At 49.0% G+C, this 18,388-nt stretch overlaps 2 protein-coding genes and 1 pseudogene across 3 annotated transcripts in view; 1 reads left to right on the forward strand and 2 right to left on the reverse strand.

Moving 5' to 3' along the window:
• Positions 1 to 18,388, reverse strand: part of LOC142578090 (uncharacterized) — an 80,634-nt gene that overhangs the window by 51,391 nt on the left and 10,855 nt on the right. The window lies entirely within an intron of this gene.
• Positions 9,981 to 15,290, forward strand: LOC142579986 (uncharacterized). The gene is made up of 4 exons (XM_075690693.1): positions 9,981 to 10,730; positions 11,254 to 11,506; positions 13,358 to 13,467; positions 14,255 to 15,290. The coding sequence occupies exons 1-4, from the start codon at positions 10,586 to 10,588 to the stop codon at positions 14,452 to 14,454; spliced, it is 708 nt and encodes a 235-aa protein (XP_075546808.1). The 5' UTR covers positions 9,981 to 10,585; the 3' UTR covers positions 14,455 to 15,290.
• On the reverse strand, positions 15,724 to 16,702 carry LOC142578089 (uncharacterized; annotated as a pseudogene).

Genomic DNA, 18,388 nt, shown 5'->3' on the forward strand with positions numbered 1-18,388 from the left:
CGACAGAGAGAAATTATGGAGGCAGAGATGCAGCGCATGCTAGAGTTCGGAGTTATTGAGCCTGCTGAGAGTGACCACACGTCACCGCTAATAATGGTAGAAACGCCCAACAAAGACCCTCTTTCGTGTATTGATTACAAGTTAAATGCCATCACCAGGGATCCGCTGTACCCGATACCCAACATTGAGGAATGAATCAAAAGAGTTACCGCTGCTGAATACATTTCAAGTAGAGATTTCGTGCGGGGAGACGGGCAAGTTCCCCTTTCAGAAAGTTCCAGCCGCTATGCCGCCTTTATAACACCTGTAGGCATTTTTCACCCTCTCGCCCTCAACTTCAGGCTGAAGAACGCGCCGTTTAGCTTCTCTAAGTTAATGGATATTTTCTAAAAACTTGCAGGAGTTCGCATTTCCATATCTTGACGATGTAGCAATATTTTAGGACAGCTCGAAAAAGCACGTATCACACCTCAATCAGGTGTTCTCACGGTGGAGGGAAGCCGGCTTACGATGAAAGCGGGAAAGTGTAGGTTTGACTGCTCGCAGGTTACTTATCTGGGCCATGTTGTCGGTCAGGGCACGAGATGGCCGGCCGACCTGCAAATAGCTATGATTGGAGAATTTTCACAGCCGCGCACGAAAACAGACATTCGTTCATTTTTGGGACTTGTGGGGTACTATCAACGATACATTTCAAATTACTCGCAAATGGCAAGTCCTTTACCGGACGGCCTCCGAAAGAGAGCATTGAATAGCGTGCACTGGGATGAGGACAAAGAGAACGATTTCCAAAATTTGAAAACGCTACTGGTTCCTCGTCCTGAGCTTCGCGCGCTAGACTACGCAAAGGAATTTATAGTTCAGTGTGACGCAAGCGACAAGGTTGTGGGCGTGGTACTTAGTCTCGTCGGCTACGATAACGAGGAGCATCCAATCCTCTATGCCAGCCGTAAACTAACTGTAAGAGAGGAAGTCTATAGCGCTTCAGGGAAGGGATGTTCTTGTATAGTTTGGGCATCCCAGAAGTTGTCGTGTTACTTTTACGGAGCGAGGTTCATCTTCGAGACTGACCACTGTCCTCTGACGTGGCTCAATCAAATGTCACACAAAAATGGCCGCTTGCTCCGGTGGATCCTCACTCTACAAAAGTACAATTTCTCCGTTAGATATAAGGGCAAGTCGCATAGCAATGCGGATGGTTTGAGCAGGCCGATTTGAATTCTGCGTTTAAGGGTCCCGGCGAAATCTTGCGGTTGTTATTTTTAATTTTGACAAGCCAAGAAGATCCCCTCTCATTTAGCAGGACTCCATCCAGGATTGCTCAATATGTCACCACGAAATTGCTTCAAAAATTGGCGCAGCGAAATGCAGCATTTTTTGTTTCTGCACTTATGTTTTCTTTGAAGCCTAGCGAGTCTAAAGTGAAATCCAAGAAGGTCATCTCGGCGCAGAGTGGTGTTGTGATGTTCGCTTTGCAGTTGCCTCTCCTTGTTGGATGTTTTGGGGCATTGTAATCATTTCACAGCTGGTCGCTGCAAGTGAAGCCATCTGCCCCTTACCACCAGCCTTTCTCTTCCTGCCCAGCGGTTGTCAGCACTGGCTAGTCGAGATTTTCCGGGCCATGGAGGAGCTGCTACGAACGGCCTGCAATGGTACCGAGCTACAAGATTTCCCCAGCCGGCCGCACCGGTGGGGGTCGCGATATTCGGAGAACCAGACCTTGGAACGCCCCCGGCCCGCTTTGATGACTCGTTCTGGGAAAACAATACGGGGCGTCCCCAAGCGAGCGCCACCGCTATGACTAAACGCGGTCGGCGGACCAAGCATTGTTAGTGGATGCGCCGTGGCCGCTACGGCATGTTAGAAGTGGTGGATATCTTGGGAGATGTCTTGCGGCCGTCTCACGGGGCTTAGCAATCATAGACAGAAACGGCGGCCATTGTCTGCGTAGAAAACACTGGGATGAAGAGGCGCCTGCTCGGGGCAAGCACGGTGTCTCCGAGGACCCACTCACCTTGGCGTCGTCAATGAAACCTGTGCGAAAGTGTGTGTGACTCCTCCCCCTCAAAGGCGGGTCGGCTACGATGCTGAATGCTCCGAATTGGTAGCAGGTTGAACAGCCGTTTTCCCTCACCTTGGGATCTAGGGAGGACATAGTGTATTGACACGTGTACTTATCTTTATTGGGCGGCCACGTTTCGCCGCTTAACAAATGTAATCGCACAGCGAGGGACGCGCCTGCATGTATCCGACGTTTCTGGAAAGTTATCGATGCTTCTACCCGGCTGTCTGTTGTCGCCGAACCTTGTGTTATCTGATTTCATCGCGTAACGCGAATGGTGTAGAACATTGTGGAAGGCACGCGGGTCCGAACGAGTAGTCTGGAACATTCGACGACTGCTCTATAAAAGCCGACGCGCTTGACCCGCTGATCAGATTTCCGACGATCGCCGACTCTGTTCGCCGATTTCGTTGTGCTATAAGTGTAGCCTGTTTTGTGGGCACAGCTTCGCCCAATAAAATCTAGTTTTGCCTTTCACAGTATTGCTACTGTGTTCTTAACGTCACCACCACGTGACATCTGGTGGAGGTGCTTGTGCGTTCATGTACCGAACGCCCCCGCAAAGCCGCGATCCAAGCCCGAAGCCCGAGGACAGAACCAACATCGCCCAAGACCAGCGTGCTAGCCGCAGACTGCAAGGACTGCCCCCAGAGCACGGACTTCTACCTGAGACGACAAAGAAGATCGTGGTCAAGACAACCCCAATGGCTGCCCCAGCGTCCCCCGTTATCCTACAACTTCGGGACCTACCAACCTTCCATGGAGCAGCGACTGAAGACCCGGAATCATGGCTGGAGACCTACGAACCAATCGCAACATTCAACAATTGGGACTCCGACGAGAAGCTGCGGCATGTCTACTTCGCCTTAAAAGACACCGCCAGAACTTGGTTTGAGAACAGGGAATCGACCTTGACAACGTGGGACCTGTTCGGTACCGGCTTCCTACGCACCTTTACAAGCGTCGTGCGCAAGGAAAGGGCTGAAGCTATGCTGGACGCCCGAGTGCAGCTGCCAAACAAGAACGTCGCCATCTTTACGGAAGAAATGAGCCGTTTGTTCCGCCACGCCGACCCGGATATGGCTGAGGAGAAGGAAGTCCGCTTACTGATGCGTGGTGTAAAGGAGGAACTTTTCGCCGCGATGGGAAGAAGCCCACCGAAGACCGTCGAAGAGTTTCTTCGTGAGGCGACGAACATTGAGAAGACACTCGAGATCCGGAACCGGCAATTCGATCGCCGCATGAACTATACAAACTACGCCGGGGTTCAATCACTGGCCACCGACGAACTACGCGAGACTATCCGAGCTGTCGTGCGGGAGGAGGTACAAATGCTGTTCCCATCATTACAGCCTCAAGTGGCTTCGATTGCCGACGCCGTGCGTGAGGAGCTCCAACAACAACTTGGAGTAGCCCCTGAATCGCCCCAGCCTGAGCCGCAAGCGACGATCTACGCCGCCGTCGCCCGCCGTCAAGGTCCCCCTCCGCGACCGCGCCAGGGCGCTGTCACGCCGCAGTTCCGTCGTCCGCCGCCGCCGCAGCCAGCACGACCACCCGTCGTGCAGCGCACCTACGCGAGGAAGACGGACATTTGGCGCGCTCCTGACCACCGCCCGCTCTGCTACCACTGCGGAGAAGCGGGTCACGTCTACCGCCGATGCCCATACCGCGACCTGGGACTGAGAGGGTTCGCCGTCAACGCGCCGCGTCCACAGCTTGGGGAGCGCCCACGTGAAATCGCCGATTACCTAGCCGCCACTCAGTGGAGCTCTCGACGACCGTCGCGTTCGCCATCACCAGGCCGCTACCTGTCACCGCAGCGCCGACCGTACACTGGTCCAGCTCGGGACCGCTCTGTGAGCCCATATCCGGGAAACTAAAAGCAGCAACCGATGGAGGTGCGGTTGCTGTTCGTCGAACTGACGAAGATCCTCCTCCGACGACGAAGTCGATGAAGAAACCATCTCGACGGCCTAATGACGACACGCCGCCGTCCCGACGAAGTCAGCAAGCCAAGACTACACCGACGAAAGACGACTTGACGACGCGACGTTCCAGTTTCAGTTGAAAACGACGCAGCCGTGATCCGACGCCACGACCTAACTGCAACGCCAGACAAAGAACCACCGACCTCGACGTGCTTCTCGACGGCCACGCAGTCACTGCCTTAGTCGACACAGGGGCCGATTACTCCGTAATGAGTGGACACATCGCCGCCCTGTTGAAGAAGGTTAAGACTGCATGGGAGGGCCCCCAAATTCCGACCGCTGGAGGACACCTCATTACGCCGACTGGAATCTGCACGGCAAGAATTACCATTCATGACCGGACTTACCCTGCCACCTTCGTTCTCCTCCAACAGTGTTCACGAGACGTCATCCTCCGCATGGACTTCCTGAATCAACATGGCGCAGTCATCGACCAGAAGTCGAAATCGATAACGCTGTCACAAGATCAAGCGATACCGCCGGAGAGCTGTTGTAGTCACCACGCCTTGAGTGTGCTCGAAGATCAAGTGAGCATCCCGCCGCGTTCCAGCATTATTATTTCCGTCGGCACTGAAACACCCGCTGACGTAGAAGGCGTCATCGAGGGCGACCAACATCTACTGCTCGACCGTGAAATTTGCGTCGCAAGAGGGATCGCTCGACTCCACGGAGGGCAAGTGGAAGTTATGCTAACCAACTTCAAGCACATCAAGGGCACGACAATCGCATACATCGAGGAAATTGTGGAAACCAGCAATGCCTTTGTCCTCTCGGATTCAGCCGCATCTACCCCGATGAGCATTATCCCCGAACCAGACTTCGACGTGAATCCAAGTCTTCCTATGAGTAAGCAGCAACAGAAGTCTTCTCAGACGTTACAAAGACTGCTTTTCGACGTCATCGAGGATTCGACAAACACCAGTTGCAAAGCATCGCATAATAACCGAAGAGAGCACTCGACCACTCCGCCAGAGCCCTTACCGAGTTTCGACGCGAGAACGTGAAACTATTAGGCAACAAGTCGACGAAATGCTGCGCGACGACATCATCCAGCCGTCGAAAAGCCCGTGGGCCTCTCCTGTAGTCCTGGTAAAGAAAAAGGACGGAACCCTACGCTTCTGCGTCGATTATCGTCGACTGAACAAGATCACGAAGAAGGATGTGTACCCCGCACCTGCACCAGATGTCACGTGGTGGTGACATTAAGAACACAGTAGCAATACTGTGAAAGGCAAAACTAGATTTTATTGGGCGAACCTGTGCCCACAAAACAGGCTACACTTATAGCACAACGAAAGCGGCGAACAGAGTCTGCGATCGTCCTGATCCTCCCGATTTAGTATTTAGTATTTAGGGAGATTAGTATTTAGGGAGATTTAGTATTTAGGGAGCCGCTGGAGGCTCCTCAGTGTGCATTCCTCTTTCAGTCATGTTAGACTGATGAACTGTAACGTTCTCATGTAGATACTGTAAATAAATCCCATATTTGTCGTCCTCGATGAGAACAAGTCTGTCCCTTCAAGAACGTCCTCAGCGTGGATAAGTTGGACGACGGCATTGGCCAGCTACCATATATTTCATGCCCGACCCCGAACATTAAAGTATACAATGATACAGTGCATAATATACTGTAAATACACACATATGCAAAGTTTGTATGATGAACGGTGTATGCTTAGTGGTACATGGAAAATGCTGGAAACATAAGACAGGACCCATCTCATGACGTCTGTGGACAGTAATACGTTACGAACGAATAATTGTAGCCATACAACGTATTGTCACCGTCGAAGCCAGTTACGTTTGAGGCTTGTAATGCAGCGGGACTCCTCTTCAGCGCTTCTCTAACAACGCTCGGGGCCATTTAGTGCCGCGGCCGCGAAGCATGGGATGACATCCGAAATGCATGGCGCACCGGTTATTTCGACCCCTGAGTAGAGCGTCCAGTGACAATCTGGATTGTCTCTAGCGCTTCTTCCTCGACACGCTGGGCCGTCTACTGGCGCTACCGAGAGGTACGCGCTTGGTCTAGGGCACGAGAAGCGTGACGCGCTGGTGCCTCAAAGCGCTGAGAATCATTCACTCGCTTGGCGCACACTCAGTGCACATGCTCAGCGACTCAAGATGGCAAGACGCTTACTGAAGGGTGATATATATCCAGTGCATTTGTGGCGCATTCTGCAAATGTGTTGGGTTTCTGTCGTTGAGGAGCCCTTGTGAACTGAGTTCGATTCCGCTGAGCATCGGATAAAATTAAGGGATCTTTTTCGTCAGTGTAGAGGATCCGATTCCGCCGCCGCCGCCGTGAGCGTCTGCACAACGAGAGGATGTTTAAGTTCGCGGCGCCGACCTCCTCGGCGTGGAAGGCACGTACAATAAAGGCTCAGTTTCACCGCCGCTCGGCTGCTCGCCGGTTGCTCTCAAAGTTCGTTCTCCTCTCTCTGCGCGCGTCTGTCTATAGCGGACGCAATTCGCGCCCCTATAGCTTGGTGACCCGGACGTAGCAAGCTCACGCAATGGAAGACGAAATGAACACTACAGTGTTCAGCAACGATGCCCCGATCTTCAGCCCCAGTCAACAGTGACAGGCGACATCCCTGCCCCCAGCGCTGCCATGGACGCCATTTCCAATGCCCAGCTGCGGCTGCCGCCGTTTTGGCCGAGGAATCCCGCAGTGTGGTTCACGCAAGTAGAAGCCCTCTTCGATCTTCGGCGCATCACATCGCAACGTGTGATGTACCTGCATATCGTCTCAGCACTTTCCTCCGAGGTAGCTGATGAGTTCGACGACGTCATGAGAGCCTCACATCCGGCCGCACCCTACGACCATTTCAGGGCCATAGTGCTCACACGCAAAAGCGTGTCCGAGAGAAGCCGCTTGCATCAACTCCTCAACGCGGAAGAACTCGGCGATCGCCGACCATCGCAGCTATTACATCGGATGCGGCAGCTGCTCGGTGACCGTACCCAAGACTCCGAGAGTCCACTATTGCGCGAGCTGTTTCTGCAACGCTTGCCTCAGACACTTGTCGTGGTTTTAGCAGCTGCGGATGATATGCCTCTTGACAAACTGGCAGAGCTCGCGGACCGCGTTAACGACTACGCCGGCGCAAGCTCCGTGGTGTCCTCGACCACTGTCACATCAGACCTCGAGGCCCGGTAATCTCGCCTCGAGGATAAAATTGACAGGCTGATGGACACGATGGCAGCAATGCAGATGGACACGCCTGATCACTCTCCACTGGCTAGGGGTGGCTCACGTTCGCGTTCCCGTTCCCGCCCAAGACACACTTCTGACGGCCTCTGCTGGTACCACACCAGGTTCGGCGCCAGCGCTGCAAACTGTCGACAGCCTTGTCGCTGGCAGGGAAACATGGAAGCGAGTCACTAATGGCGGCGCGTGACTCAACCGCTACGGGAAGCCGCCTATTCTACATCACAGACAAGATCGCAGGCCATCGCTTTCTTGTGGACACTGGTGCAGAGGTAAGCGTCATTCCTGCCTCCCGCCACCGTTGTCCAAGGACTGCGCCTTTGCAAGCTGTGACTACATCCACAATCGCAACATATGGCCAACGCTCCCTCACCATTTACCTGGGCCTGCGTCGCATATTTCGGTGGATTTCCATCCTCACCGACGTGCGCTTCGCCATACTAGGTGCGGACTTTCTTACCCATTTCGGTTTGAACGTGAATCTCCGCTCCCGTCAACTTGTGGACTGCACGACCAGCCTCTCCGTGCAAGGCATCCTCGCACCGCTGTCCGCCTCTACGCAACCAGCTCCGCATTCGCCATAATCAGAATTCGCCTCTATCCTCAGTGAATTTCCTGAACTTACCAAACCTAGCAATTTGGAACTTCCGATGCGGCACACAGTGACGCACCACCTCGTCACCACGGGTCCTCCAGCGTCCTGCAAGCCACAGCGTCTTGCTAGAGACCGCCTCGCCACAGCTCGCAGAGAATTTGATCACATGCTGCAGTCAGGCATAATCCGCCCATCGTCAAGCAGCTGGTCATTTGCCCTGCACATGGCGCCCAAGCTTGACCCCGGAGGTTGGCGCCCTTGTGGAGACTATCGTGCATTGAATGCCCGCACCGCACCCGACCGGTACCCGCTCCCGCACATTCACGACTTTGCTACCACTCTTGCTGGAACAACCATATTTAGCAAGATTGACCTAGTCAAGGCATATCATCAAATTCCTGTGGAACCAGCGGACATACCGAAGACTCCCATCACAACACCTTTTGGCCTATTCGAGTACGTCCGCATGCCTTTAGGGTTACGTAGTGCAGGCCAAACTTTCCAACGCTTCATCAATGAAGTCATACGTGGTCTGCACTTCGTCATCGCCTATCTTGATGATCTGCTGGTGGCAAGTTCTTCACCAGAGCAGCACGCTGACCACCTGCGGTTGCTGTTTTCGCGACTGCAGGAACATGGCTTAACTATCAACACAGCCAAATGTGTCTTTGGTGTGGACAACGTCGAATTTCTTGGACACCTTGTCACACCTGAAGGAATCAAGCCATTGGACAGGAAGGTTCAAGCTCTGCGGGATTTTCCAGGCCCAACGTCGCTTCGCAAGCTCCGCGAATTTCTCGGGCTTCTTAACTTCCATCGTCGGTTCCTGCCTAATATAGCGCGCATCATTCTACCTCTGACCGACATGCTGAAGGTGCCAAAGGCACGATCTGCGATCTTGTAGTGGACATCCGAAGCAGACGCCGCCTTCCAAGAAGCCAAGAATGCCCTGGCACAAGCCACCGTCCTAGTGCATCCCCTAACTGACGCGCCCATGCGGCTCATCACCGACGCCTCCTCCAGTGCCGTTGGTGCAGTTCTGCAACAATTCCAGCAGAATTTGTGGTGTCCACTCGGTTTCTTTTCGCAGAAGATGAAGCCGGCAGAAACTCGATACAGCACTTTCGACCGCGAACTCCTGGCTGTCTACCTTGGCATTCGCCACTTTCGCCACCTTCTCGAAGGTACCGTGTTCCACGTACTGACGGATCATATACCACTGACATTCGCTTTCCGCGGAAATCACAGCACACACACGTCCGGGCAAATTCGGCACCTGCATTTTATTTCCGAATTCACGGTCGACATACGGTACATCGAAGGACCCGTTAAAGCGGCTGCCGATGCCCTGTCACGTGTCGACGCGCTTTCCACTGCTGCTGTGGATTTCGACATCATCGCAGAGGCACAACATTCTGACAACGAGCTTTGTGACCTGCGTGCAGGGTCCACATCTCTCTCGTTTGCTGAGGTGCCACTGCCGCTCTCCTCCGGTACGACGCGACATGTCAACAGGCTGGGCCCGTCCATTTGTGCCTTCCTCGCACCGTCGTCAAGTTTTTGGCAAGCTACACGACTCGAGCCATCCTGGTGTTCGCGCCACTCAGCGCCTCATCACCTCCCGTTATGTGTGGCCCGGCATCAACGCAGATGTCCGCCGCTGGGCTCGAGAATGTCAACGCTGCCAACGTGCAAAAACGACCCACCACACCAAGTCACCACTTCAACCCTTCCGTCCGCCTGACTCTCGCTTTGATCACGTTCACATCGACATTGTCGGTCCGCTGCCTTCATCGCGCGGTAAACGATACATCCTCACCTGCGTTGACCGCTACACGCGCTGGCCTGAAGCGTTTCCCGTACACGATATTACGGCGCCAACCGTGGCGTCCGTTTTCGTAGCCGGTTGGATATCTCGTTTCTGCTGCCCCAGCGTGGTAACAACCGACCGCGGACGACAATTTGAAAGTGAGCTCTTCGGAGCGTTAACAAGCATCCCCGGTATCCGCCACATCCACACAACTGCATATCATCCGTCAGCAAATGGAATGGTGGAAAGGCTTCACCGCCAGTCGAAACCCGCCCTCATTGCCCGCGACGCTCGAACTTCATGGATCGACGACCTGCCGCTAGTTCTACTAGGTATTCGGTCGGCGCTAGAAGAAGACCTAGGGTGTACTGCTGCCGAAATGGTCTACGGGACGACACTACGCCTACCCGGTGAATTCTTCGCACCACCTGCAGTCCCCAACCTCTCGCCTCCTGCCTACGTTGAGCAACTTCGGTCGCTCTTTGAGCGTTTGCGACCAACATCACCTCGACAGCCCTCCACTTACGACGTTTTCGTAAGCAAAGACTTAGCTGCCTCAAGTCACGTTTTCGTGCGCCGCGAAGGCATCCGGCCCGCTCACAGTGCACCGTATGACGGCCCGTTCGAAGTGCTACAGCGTGGAGAAAAGACTTTTACAGTTTTTGTGAACGGCCGTGAAAACTTGATTTCAATCGACCGTGTGAAACCCGCCTACATGGCAAACTTGTGCGTTCCTCTCGCACTCCCCACTCGTTCCCCGCCCGATTCTCCCCCATCCGTACCCTGCGCCGTGAGTAAGCACGTGTCCTGGGCATCAGCGCGACACCAGCGAGCTTTGTATCTACGGGGGGGAGCCCTGTAGAGGATCCGATTCCGCCGCCGCCGCCGCCGCCGTGAGCGTCTGTACAACGAGCGGATGTTTATGCTCGCGGCGCCGACCTCCTCGGCGTGGAAGGCACGTACAATAACTTCGTCGCACCGCGTAGCACGGTGTTTGCGTTCGCTTTTTGCTTGCAGCAAGCTTCCCATCAACGATGAAAACAGCAGGGATCGTGTTTCAGGTAAGCAAACAACATTTGTGTGTACAATCGTCCTCAATGCGCGAAAAAGAAACGCACGCGCTCCGTCGTGCACGCTTGGAAAGCGATGCTCGGGCGATCGCTTTCGGATATAGTTTCACTTTCGCAAGAGTTCTCCGCATGCGTCCGCGTATCTGTCCGACAGCGTTTTCTTTGGCAGTGCGCCAAGCTTTCTATCTAAGCACAATGCCAAGAGCGCTGTCAAGTCTCGTGAAACCTACCGAAAGAGACACTACATCCGAAAGTGATCACCATAGAAAATTCCATCCCAGCTGTTGTGCCAGTTTTCTTGTATGCTCACTGACGCACCTTGTTTAATTTCATGTTTACCTTGTAATAGCTAGCTGTTATCGTTTCTGTTTATGTACACGAACGAGTTGAAGGTGGTAAATTCTGGAGTTTCTTTCCTGCTGGCCGCTCGTCTCAATTCGTGCAGTGCCGCAGCAGCCGCGCTGTCACATGTAATAGTTTACATAACCTGCTTGTAAATTATTTTTGTTCGCAGTTGCATTACCGCTGAGCAGCATCAACCGGTATGTGGCCAAGGCGTGCGAGACGAGCCGGTGCCTCACTGAGGCGGAGGAGGTTTATTATGCGGGCCACGTCTTTGAGTGCGCCGTCGAAACAGCTGAGAACGCTCGTTTCGACTTTCTGGCGTTCGTCTTGCAAACGACTGCTATCAACAGTGCTCCTCATGAAGTGAAGATTACTGTTTGCGACGCGGTGGTAGATCGAGCCAGCTGTTCGTGCAAAGCAGGGTATGACTACTCGATCACTGGCCGGCTGCTGGGAAGAAACCTTGTTCAAGTATGCGTAAGCATACCCCCTAATTTAAGTTGGCCTACCCCTAAACTTTGGTTGGGCCACCCTCAAATTTAAGCTGGCTCTCTTGCAAATTTAAGGTTGGCCTACCCCCAACTTTTAAGTTGGTCAACCTCCAAATTTCAGTTGGCCCAGCCTTACCATAAGCTTCCCCGTGCATTTTCCATGAATCTCTGTATCTTTACCTTCCTTATATCCCCCTCTCTCTCCTGTATACTTAGGGTATTATTTTATTTCCTTTAAATTGTTCTTTATCGCTTATAAAGCTACCCATCTACATTTACACTATTATAATAAGTACATGTAATTTTGCATATTACGCATTTCTGAGCACACAGAAGGCATTACACTTTTCGCGTGACGGCACTAGGGTACTCGCAAAGAATGCTTATGCCCTAATACTTAAGTTTCCATTTGACATCCGAAAGCACATGTTGCACTGTGTGATTGGCACTGTTTTGTTTGATACTTAGATATCCTAGGTGATTTTTTTATTGCAAACAAATCTGTTTAATGTCTGCCATGGCAGATAGCGCTATTCTGTCAGATCAACTGTATTATTGGAAAGGTGCGCATTACTTGCACGATAAATTGCAACATGGGTAGGTAACATCAATGATTCGCTAATTATCTTCATCATTAACTTTGGGGCACATGTTCCAATTGCATAATTCAAGCCAAGCACTATTCAAGTCACATCCATTTAGCAGAAATATTTGCCTATCACCAATATTCTTTTGTATATGTGGTGAAAACTACCTATATAAACATATTTTTAAATGCATTCCTGTTCCATTTAAACTAGTGACTTTCTTTTTTTGCAGCGAAGCTGTTTTTGAAGTGTCTCTTTTTACTAAAAAGTCACCTGTTGTAGGCTGCAAGGAGCATTAGTCTTGGCAGAAAAGTTATTCCTTCAGACTGAAACTTCACATCAGTCATTGTTCTAATGCATGGTAACAAGTTTAACGAATGTATGATTAGGCATTATTTATCGGAAAATATTATGCTTAAAGACTAAGAACAATTTGTGAGGTTTAATGTCTTTGGAACTGATATATCCTAACCATTTTTATTTTACAGAAAATACGAGTGTAAACACATTGTAGCTGTACTGCTGCATATTAATGCTGCCAGGGCTTTCGACAAGCTCGCGCCAATTGACCAGCCACAGAAGTGGGGTAAGGAGCACAAAGAGCGTGTTAAACAAAAGTATGAGCCAAGAGCTATAGTCGACCTTCCATGTGCAAAGAATGTTTGTACATATATTATTCCTTTAAAACTGAGAGGAATGAGAGGGAAAACAGAAAGTCCAATGCAGAAATGAAGGGCAGCTCACAATTTCTACTTTCAATGTTGGTTTGGTGAAAATGCTCTTGTAGGTAGCCTTGCTGTTTGCATTTTCTTAAGCTGCAAGAACAGTTTCATGACTTCAACAAACGCACTAGCTTTACTGTAAACTATCTACTGCAAATGCTATTTACAGATGCATTTGTCATAGGCACAGAGTACGAATGAAGTCATTAGTGCTAGCTGTTGAGTATAGTTAACAATATGCACACCTTAGGTGAATGCTTGACATATCATTCTAAACAGAGGTAGGATGTAGCACTCTTTGATGACGTGAAAATATGAATTTTTTGCTTGCTTATTAAGTTTGAGAGGTGGGAAATTGAATTCACAAACCTTAATAATAAATGCTCAACTATCGAATGGGTGCCGTGTTTACAACTAAGAAGTTTTCATCTAGAACATAACATTGGTGCTTCTCTTGTTGCTACATCTTCCAGGCAAAAATCAAAAAGACCCCAGCTGGAAGGCAACATACTTGAAAGACTTCTGGAGAATGTGAGCTATCAATATGCAGCAAAAATGCACTCAGACAGAGGTAATGAATTAGGTATGCATTCAAATTTGGTTTGAATTTTTGAATCTGAGTCTCATAAAGGACTGGCCAGCAGCAGCTGCTTGTCCCCTCAGCATAATCTGCTTATCAAGCGGCAATAATGCAGTGCGCAAACATGTCCCAATACAGCAAAAATTTAATTTTGCATGTCTTTCCTAAATTGAGTATTTCCAATGTAGTCGATGACACGCCTCATGAGCTGCACTGCAACATATTGCTTAGTCAGGCAGTGTGCAGTGTTTCGCTTTGGTTGCAGCATAATTATTTTAAAAGAAGCCCATTATAAATAACCACTGTAGCAAATAACCAGTTTTAAGATGTGCCAGCTGTATTTATGTGAAGCTTTAGGCAGTTCACTGAGTTTAGCTAAGCCTGAAAAATATTAACCATATTTTTAATCACACATCTGAGGATGTGTGAGGCGTAAGTAAGGCTCATGGCTTCCAATATCCTTCATAGGCAGCTACATGTAGCAAAATGTAATGTTTACTGCACCAAACCCTGCGACTCTTTTGAATAGACTCAACGTGTCTTCAAGGCATTCCTCCAGCTACAAACATTTGCTGCTAAGGATATGTTCCTTTGAAACCTTTAAACAGTGTCCGCTGTTCAAACGTAGCTGTCATGACTACAGCAGCAATTAATTATCCAAGCATCTGTGTACATTGCATCCAAGAAAAAAAAGATTTTATCTGCTTCATCATGTTTCTTGTGCATACCAATTTTCTCAATGCTACAGTGAATGTTAATTGTGCATTATTTCTGGAAAAATGTATTTCAGCAACAGAAGCCACGCTGGAGCCAACCATAGAACCAGGATGTTCCACTTCTGAGCCAGCACCCAGAGACTTAACACTCATTGGTTGTTTGAAGGAGTTAAGAAATTTTCTTGGCATCAGTGGTGAAGTGACAACAGAAGAGCTACTTGAACAATTGCAGGAAAGCAAGAGTCACGAAGACATTATAATGATTGAAAACTAACCACGAGATCAGGCAAAATCTAGTCTTTGTTTCTGTTATTGTGGTAGAGAAAGAATGCAATTTTCAGGAGCACTACATTTTCTAGTTCTGATGTACTGCGGCCTATTTTGTCCAACTGTTATACTAAAACAAAGATATGCTGACAAGCATTACTGTGATATGTAGTGACGTAACTGCATCATGAAACAGAATAACAGTGAAGAATGCAGGCACACTGTTTTACGCATTGCATTTCTCATAAAATGTACAAATTGAGATTGGAATTATTGAAATAAATGCAAGAGTCGTGCATTTCTGGTGCTCAGGAAAACTAAAAGTGGTGCTTCTTGACAAGCAGAAAATCTCTTCTTCCAGTTTGCTTTACTAACCTATTAGTAGTGGGTAGTTCTGAAATAAAACTAGTTAAAAGGTAGCAATTTGAACAGGTAAAAGTACTACTCTTGCATGGATATTATTTTTCAAAGCATACACCATGAGTACTGCATTTAAAGGCCTTCAGCTGCTGAAGCAGTTTTATAGTAGCTACAAAAATTAGGTGTTCGCAGATCGAAAAGTATGCCACGAAGCAAAGGCTGAAAAGCAGTCCATGCTAGATGGTGTTTACTGCATAGTATCTTGTTGTACACATTCTGCGAGCTCGTTGCCCATTTTGTTGACAAGGTCACTGCATTATTGTATCTTTAAACATAAGGAGAGGTTGCTACCAGAATGTGCCATACCATGCAGTCTTTTTTACATGAACAAGTGTGCTGCTTTTTTCCATAAATGTAACTGTCCAAGGTCTTTTTTACAGGTTTCACAGCGCATGTTATAGTTCCTGCTCTTCCTTTCGTGTTCTTGGCAGGGAATAAAGATATTTCCAAGCTAGCAGTAGTACTTACTATGCCAAATTCAATGAACAACCTGAAAGCTGGTCACTTTTGGTACTTATCTGTGCATATGTACTGCTACAACAACAGTACAGTATGACAGACATTTCTGTGTGTGCCTGTATAAGCCTAAATAACTACAGCCTCCACAAAACATTTGCAGAATGGCTCTCATACAAACTAGAACTACGGACACTGCTGATGGTATTTTGTGCATTTTTGGTGTTTGAGGACCACCACACTTGTTACAGCCAGAAATTTTCCTTCCACTCAGACTATCCACAGTGTAAGTGTGCACATTGACAAAAACTTCACACTTTGAGCGGCTCCTTGGATAGATTTTTTTATTATTAGACAATTCGTTCATTACATTTGTAAAAGTTAAATATCACACTTTGCCTGGCAGCTCACAAAGCTAATTGGTAAGAGCCAGTTATCACTGCAGAATTACTTCGGAGAGAGTTAACCTGATAAATACGCGCACCGACATTATCAGTTGAAAAGGAACTTGTTGTTACTGAACAATGGCCTTGAGAGATTCATACTTCCAGCAATAATTTTGAATATGCTGTCAATGTATGGCACAAAGTCGAGATCAAACCGATTTTTAAAATGCGGTACACTTTCATCCTTTGAATGGCCCTCTCCACATGCACGCGCTTGCTATGGATTGGTTTCTCCTAGCTTCCTCTGCAGTGAGCTGTTTTTCCATGAGGAATGGAGGTCTGATCATTTTGATATTTTTTTCTTTGCAAACTTCACCGATTAGGAAGCCTTTATCTACCATCACACTGTCAACATGGGGAATACACTTGTCAAGAACTCTGCACTCCTTTGTGATGTATGTGTCAGATGCTTTCCCTCCATATGCCTGACTTACATAGCTAATTAAGCTTCCTGGTGTCTCACTCACCAGGACCTTTGCAGTGTACGTGCGCTTATAGTGGCTGTATGTGAGGAGCCTTGGCACTAGATCTTTTGGGCGCTCAATTTCTATTTCAGTGCAGTCAAGCACCATCCTCGTGTCTTTGTATTCTTTGCAATGCATTGTGAGACAGTTCCCAACTGCGGTCTTCATTGGCCAGAAAATTGCATGCTTAAGAATGCTTGCTAGAATTACAATTGAATCCATGAAAATGTTCGACACAGTTGTACGGTGGACACTAAACAACACCGCTAACAGAGAAAATGTTAAGTCATGATAGAGCTTCATGTATGTGAGGAGCCCAGCATCATCATCACTTAAGAATAAGCTTCGCGTTCCTTGACGCAACCGCATTTCTGTGTAAAGTTCTGTTGTAGAACAACTCGAAAGAGCCTATGCTTGTGAGGACAACAAGACTATGCTCATCGTGCACTTTTGCAATTGTGATAAGCTGCTCTCTTGCAAATAGGTTGTTTCTAGTGTCGACCTGAATTACAATTTCTTTAGACAGCTCCTCAGCCTCGGCACTTATCTCTAAAAGAAAGAAAGGACAAATTGAGCGTAACAATAACATAAATTATAGCAGTCTCAAGTATTAATTAGTATTACGAACAGCAGTAAAAGTGCTGCACTGTTTGCTGGATACCTTCTGATATTGGCGTGCAATCACCTGGACTCGCAGCTAGAGCTTCTGGAGGATGGAAATCTAAAATAAAATGAAACCAAGTAAAAAGAGCAAAGTACTATACACCACAGTTAATGACGTGGGTGCCCGAATGGAACACAAATTTGGCACATCAAATTTAATATTACTTAAGGGATAAACATACCATCACACTCTACTGGTTCTCTCTCTTCGGCCAGTGGTGCATCACGTTCCAACATCGCGCTGCTCGAGCTTTCCTCTGCGCCTTCTTCGTATTTTTCTCCAGCATCAGTGCAAATGGAAAATGTCTGTGGCAGCTGGTAAGAGCGTATGGGAATGCCTCTTTCCTCTGAAATTGAAATCCAAGCTTTTCTGGACATTTTATTAATAGATAACATTAATGTCACTTCCGACCGCGATTGAGGCCGATCGGGATCGGAATTATCGATCACGATTGAATCTTTTCGGTAGATTGCGCGAGGGGCCAATCGCGATCGATAATTTAGATTCCGATCAGGCTGGATCGCGGTAGAAAGTGCCCAATGTGGCACACGTTTAAGATAGCTGCGGTGCTCTTTTGATACGCATACAGTAATGACTCGTTGCTACAGTGAATTAAACGGAGGAAGCGCTCGTGCGGGTACAAATGCGCGATCAACATTGCTTCTGCATAATCAAACGCGGGCGATAGGAGTTCCGCCGTGAGTCAATGTGTTACCCTGCTCGCTCCTACACCGAGCAACGCCGGAGCAAGCGACAGCACATTTCGCCTATTCTGGCTATCACAGATCGTTTTCGATTATTTCTGGCATCTACATATATGAGTAAACGACTTGTTATTGCTAACAGCACAGAGAATCAATATCGATACACTTACGCCGTCTTATCGCCGCTCGCACAAGCGGCCGCCTCGCATCGTGTGGACGTACAGGCAGGTTGACGGACGGAACTGCTTCCGGCGACAACTTTCGGTACTTGTAACCTGGTAATAAAGTGACAGACACGTTGACTGCATGCAAAGAACCGAAAAGTACACCCGAAATGGCCTTACCTAGCGTCTTGTATACGGGATATACAAAATCCTCTTCTCTGAAGTGCTTGCTGCAGACGACGGTGTGTTTTGACGGCAGCTTGCCCATTCTAAGCTTTATTAACCAAACATTCTTAAGCTTCGTCGACTTCGGATAGAAGTGAAAACTTACACCATCGTCCTTGCGAGATTTACATTGCGGAACAGAGCAGTAAGTAACCATCGTATCGCACAAAAGCGGGCGCGGGCGGTGCCGATCTAGGAGATCGTCGGCGGCGTAGCAGGAAAGTCCTTGCCGTGGCGTTACATCGCTGCAATTGCAGCGGCGCCAGTGTTCGTTCTCGGGGCTAATAGCGGACGCAATTCGCGCCCCCATAGTCAGTGTAAGGTGGCAGGTTCCCAGTTGCACATAATTACCTAATTTGGCATCAGAGAGGTTCATTGAACACTAACACAGAAGGATT

Source organism: Dermacentor variabilis, chromosome 4 (genome assembly GCF_050947875.1).
Source record: "Dermacentor variabilis isolate Ectoservices chromosome 4, ASM5094787v1, whole genome shotgun sequence".
In the NCBI taxonomy this organism is placed as follows: domain Eukaryota; kingdom Metazoa; phylum Arthropoda; class Arachnida; order Ixodida; family Ixodidae; genus Dermacentor; species Dermacentor variabilis.

What these genes read in the sequence shown, in the direction of transcription:
- LOC142579986 (XM_075690693.1), top strand. Translation starts at nt 10,586, where the DNA reads ATGTTTATGCTCGCGGCGCCGACCTCCTCGGCGTGGAAGGCACGTACA. An exon ending in CAGCAGGGATCGTGTTTCAG is followed by an intron (nt 10,731 to 11,253) that starts GTAAGCAAACAA and finishes TTTTGTTCGCAG; the next exon opens with TTGCATTACCGCTGAGCAGC. An exon ending in AGCTGTTCGTGCAAAGCAGG is followed by an intron (nt 11,507 to 13,357) that starts GTATGACTACTC and finishes TACATCTTCCAG; the next exon opens with GCAAAAATCAAAAAGACCCC.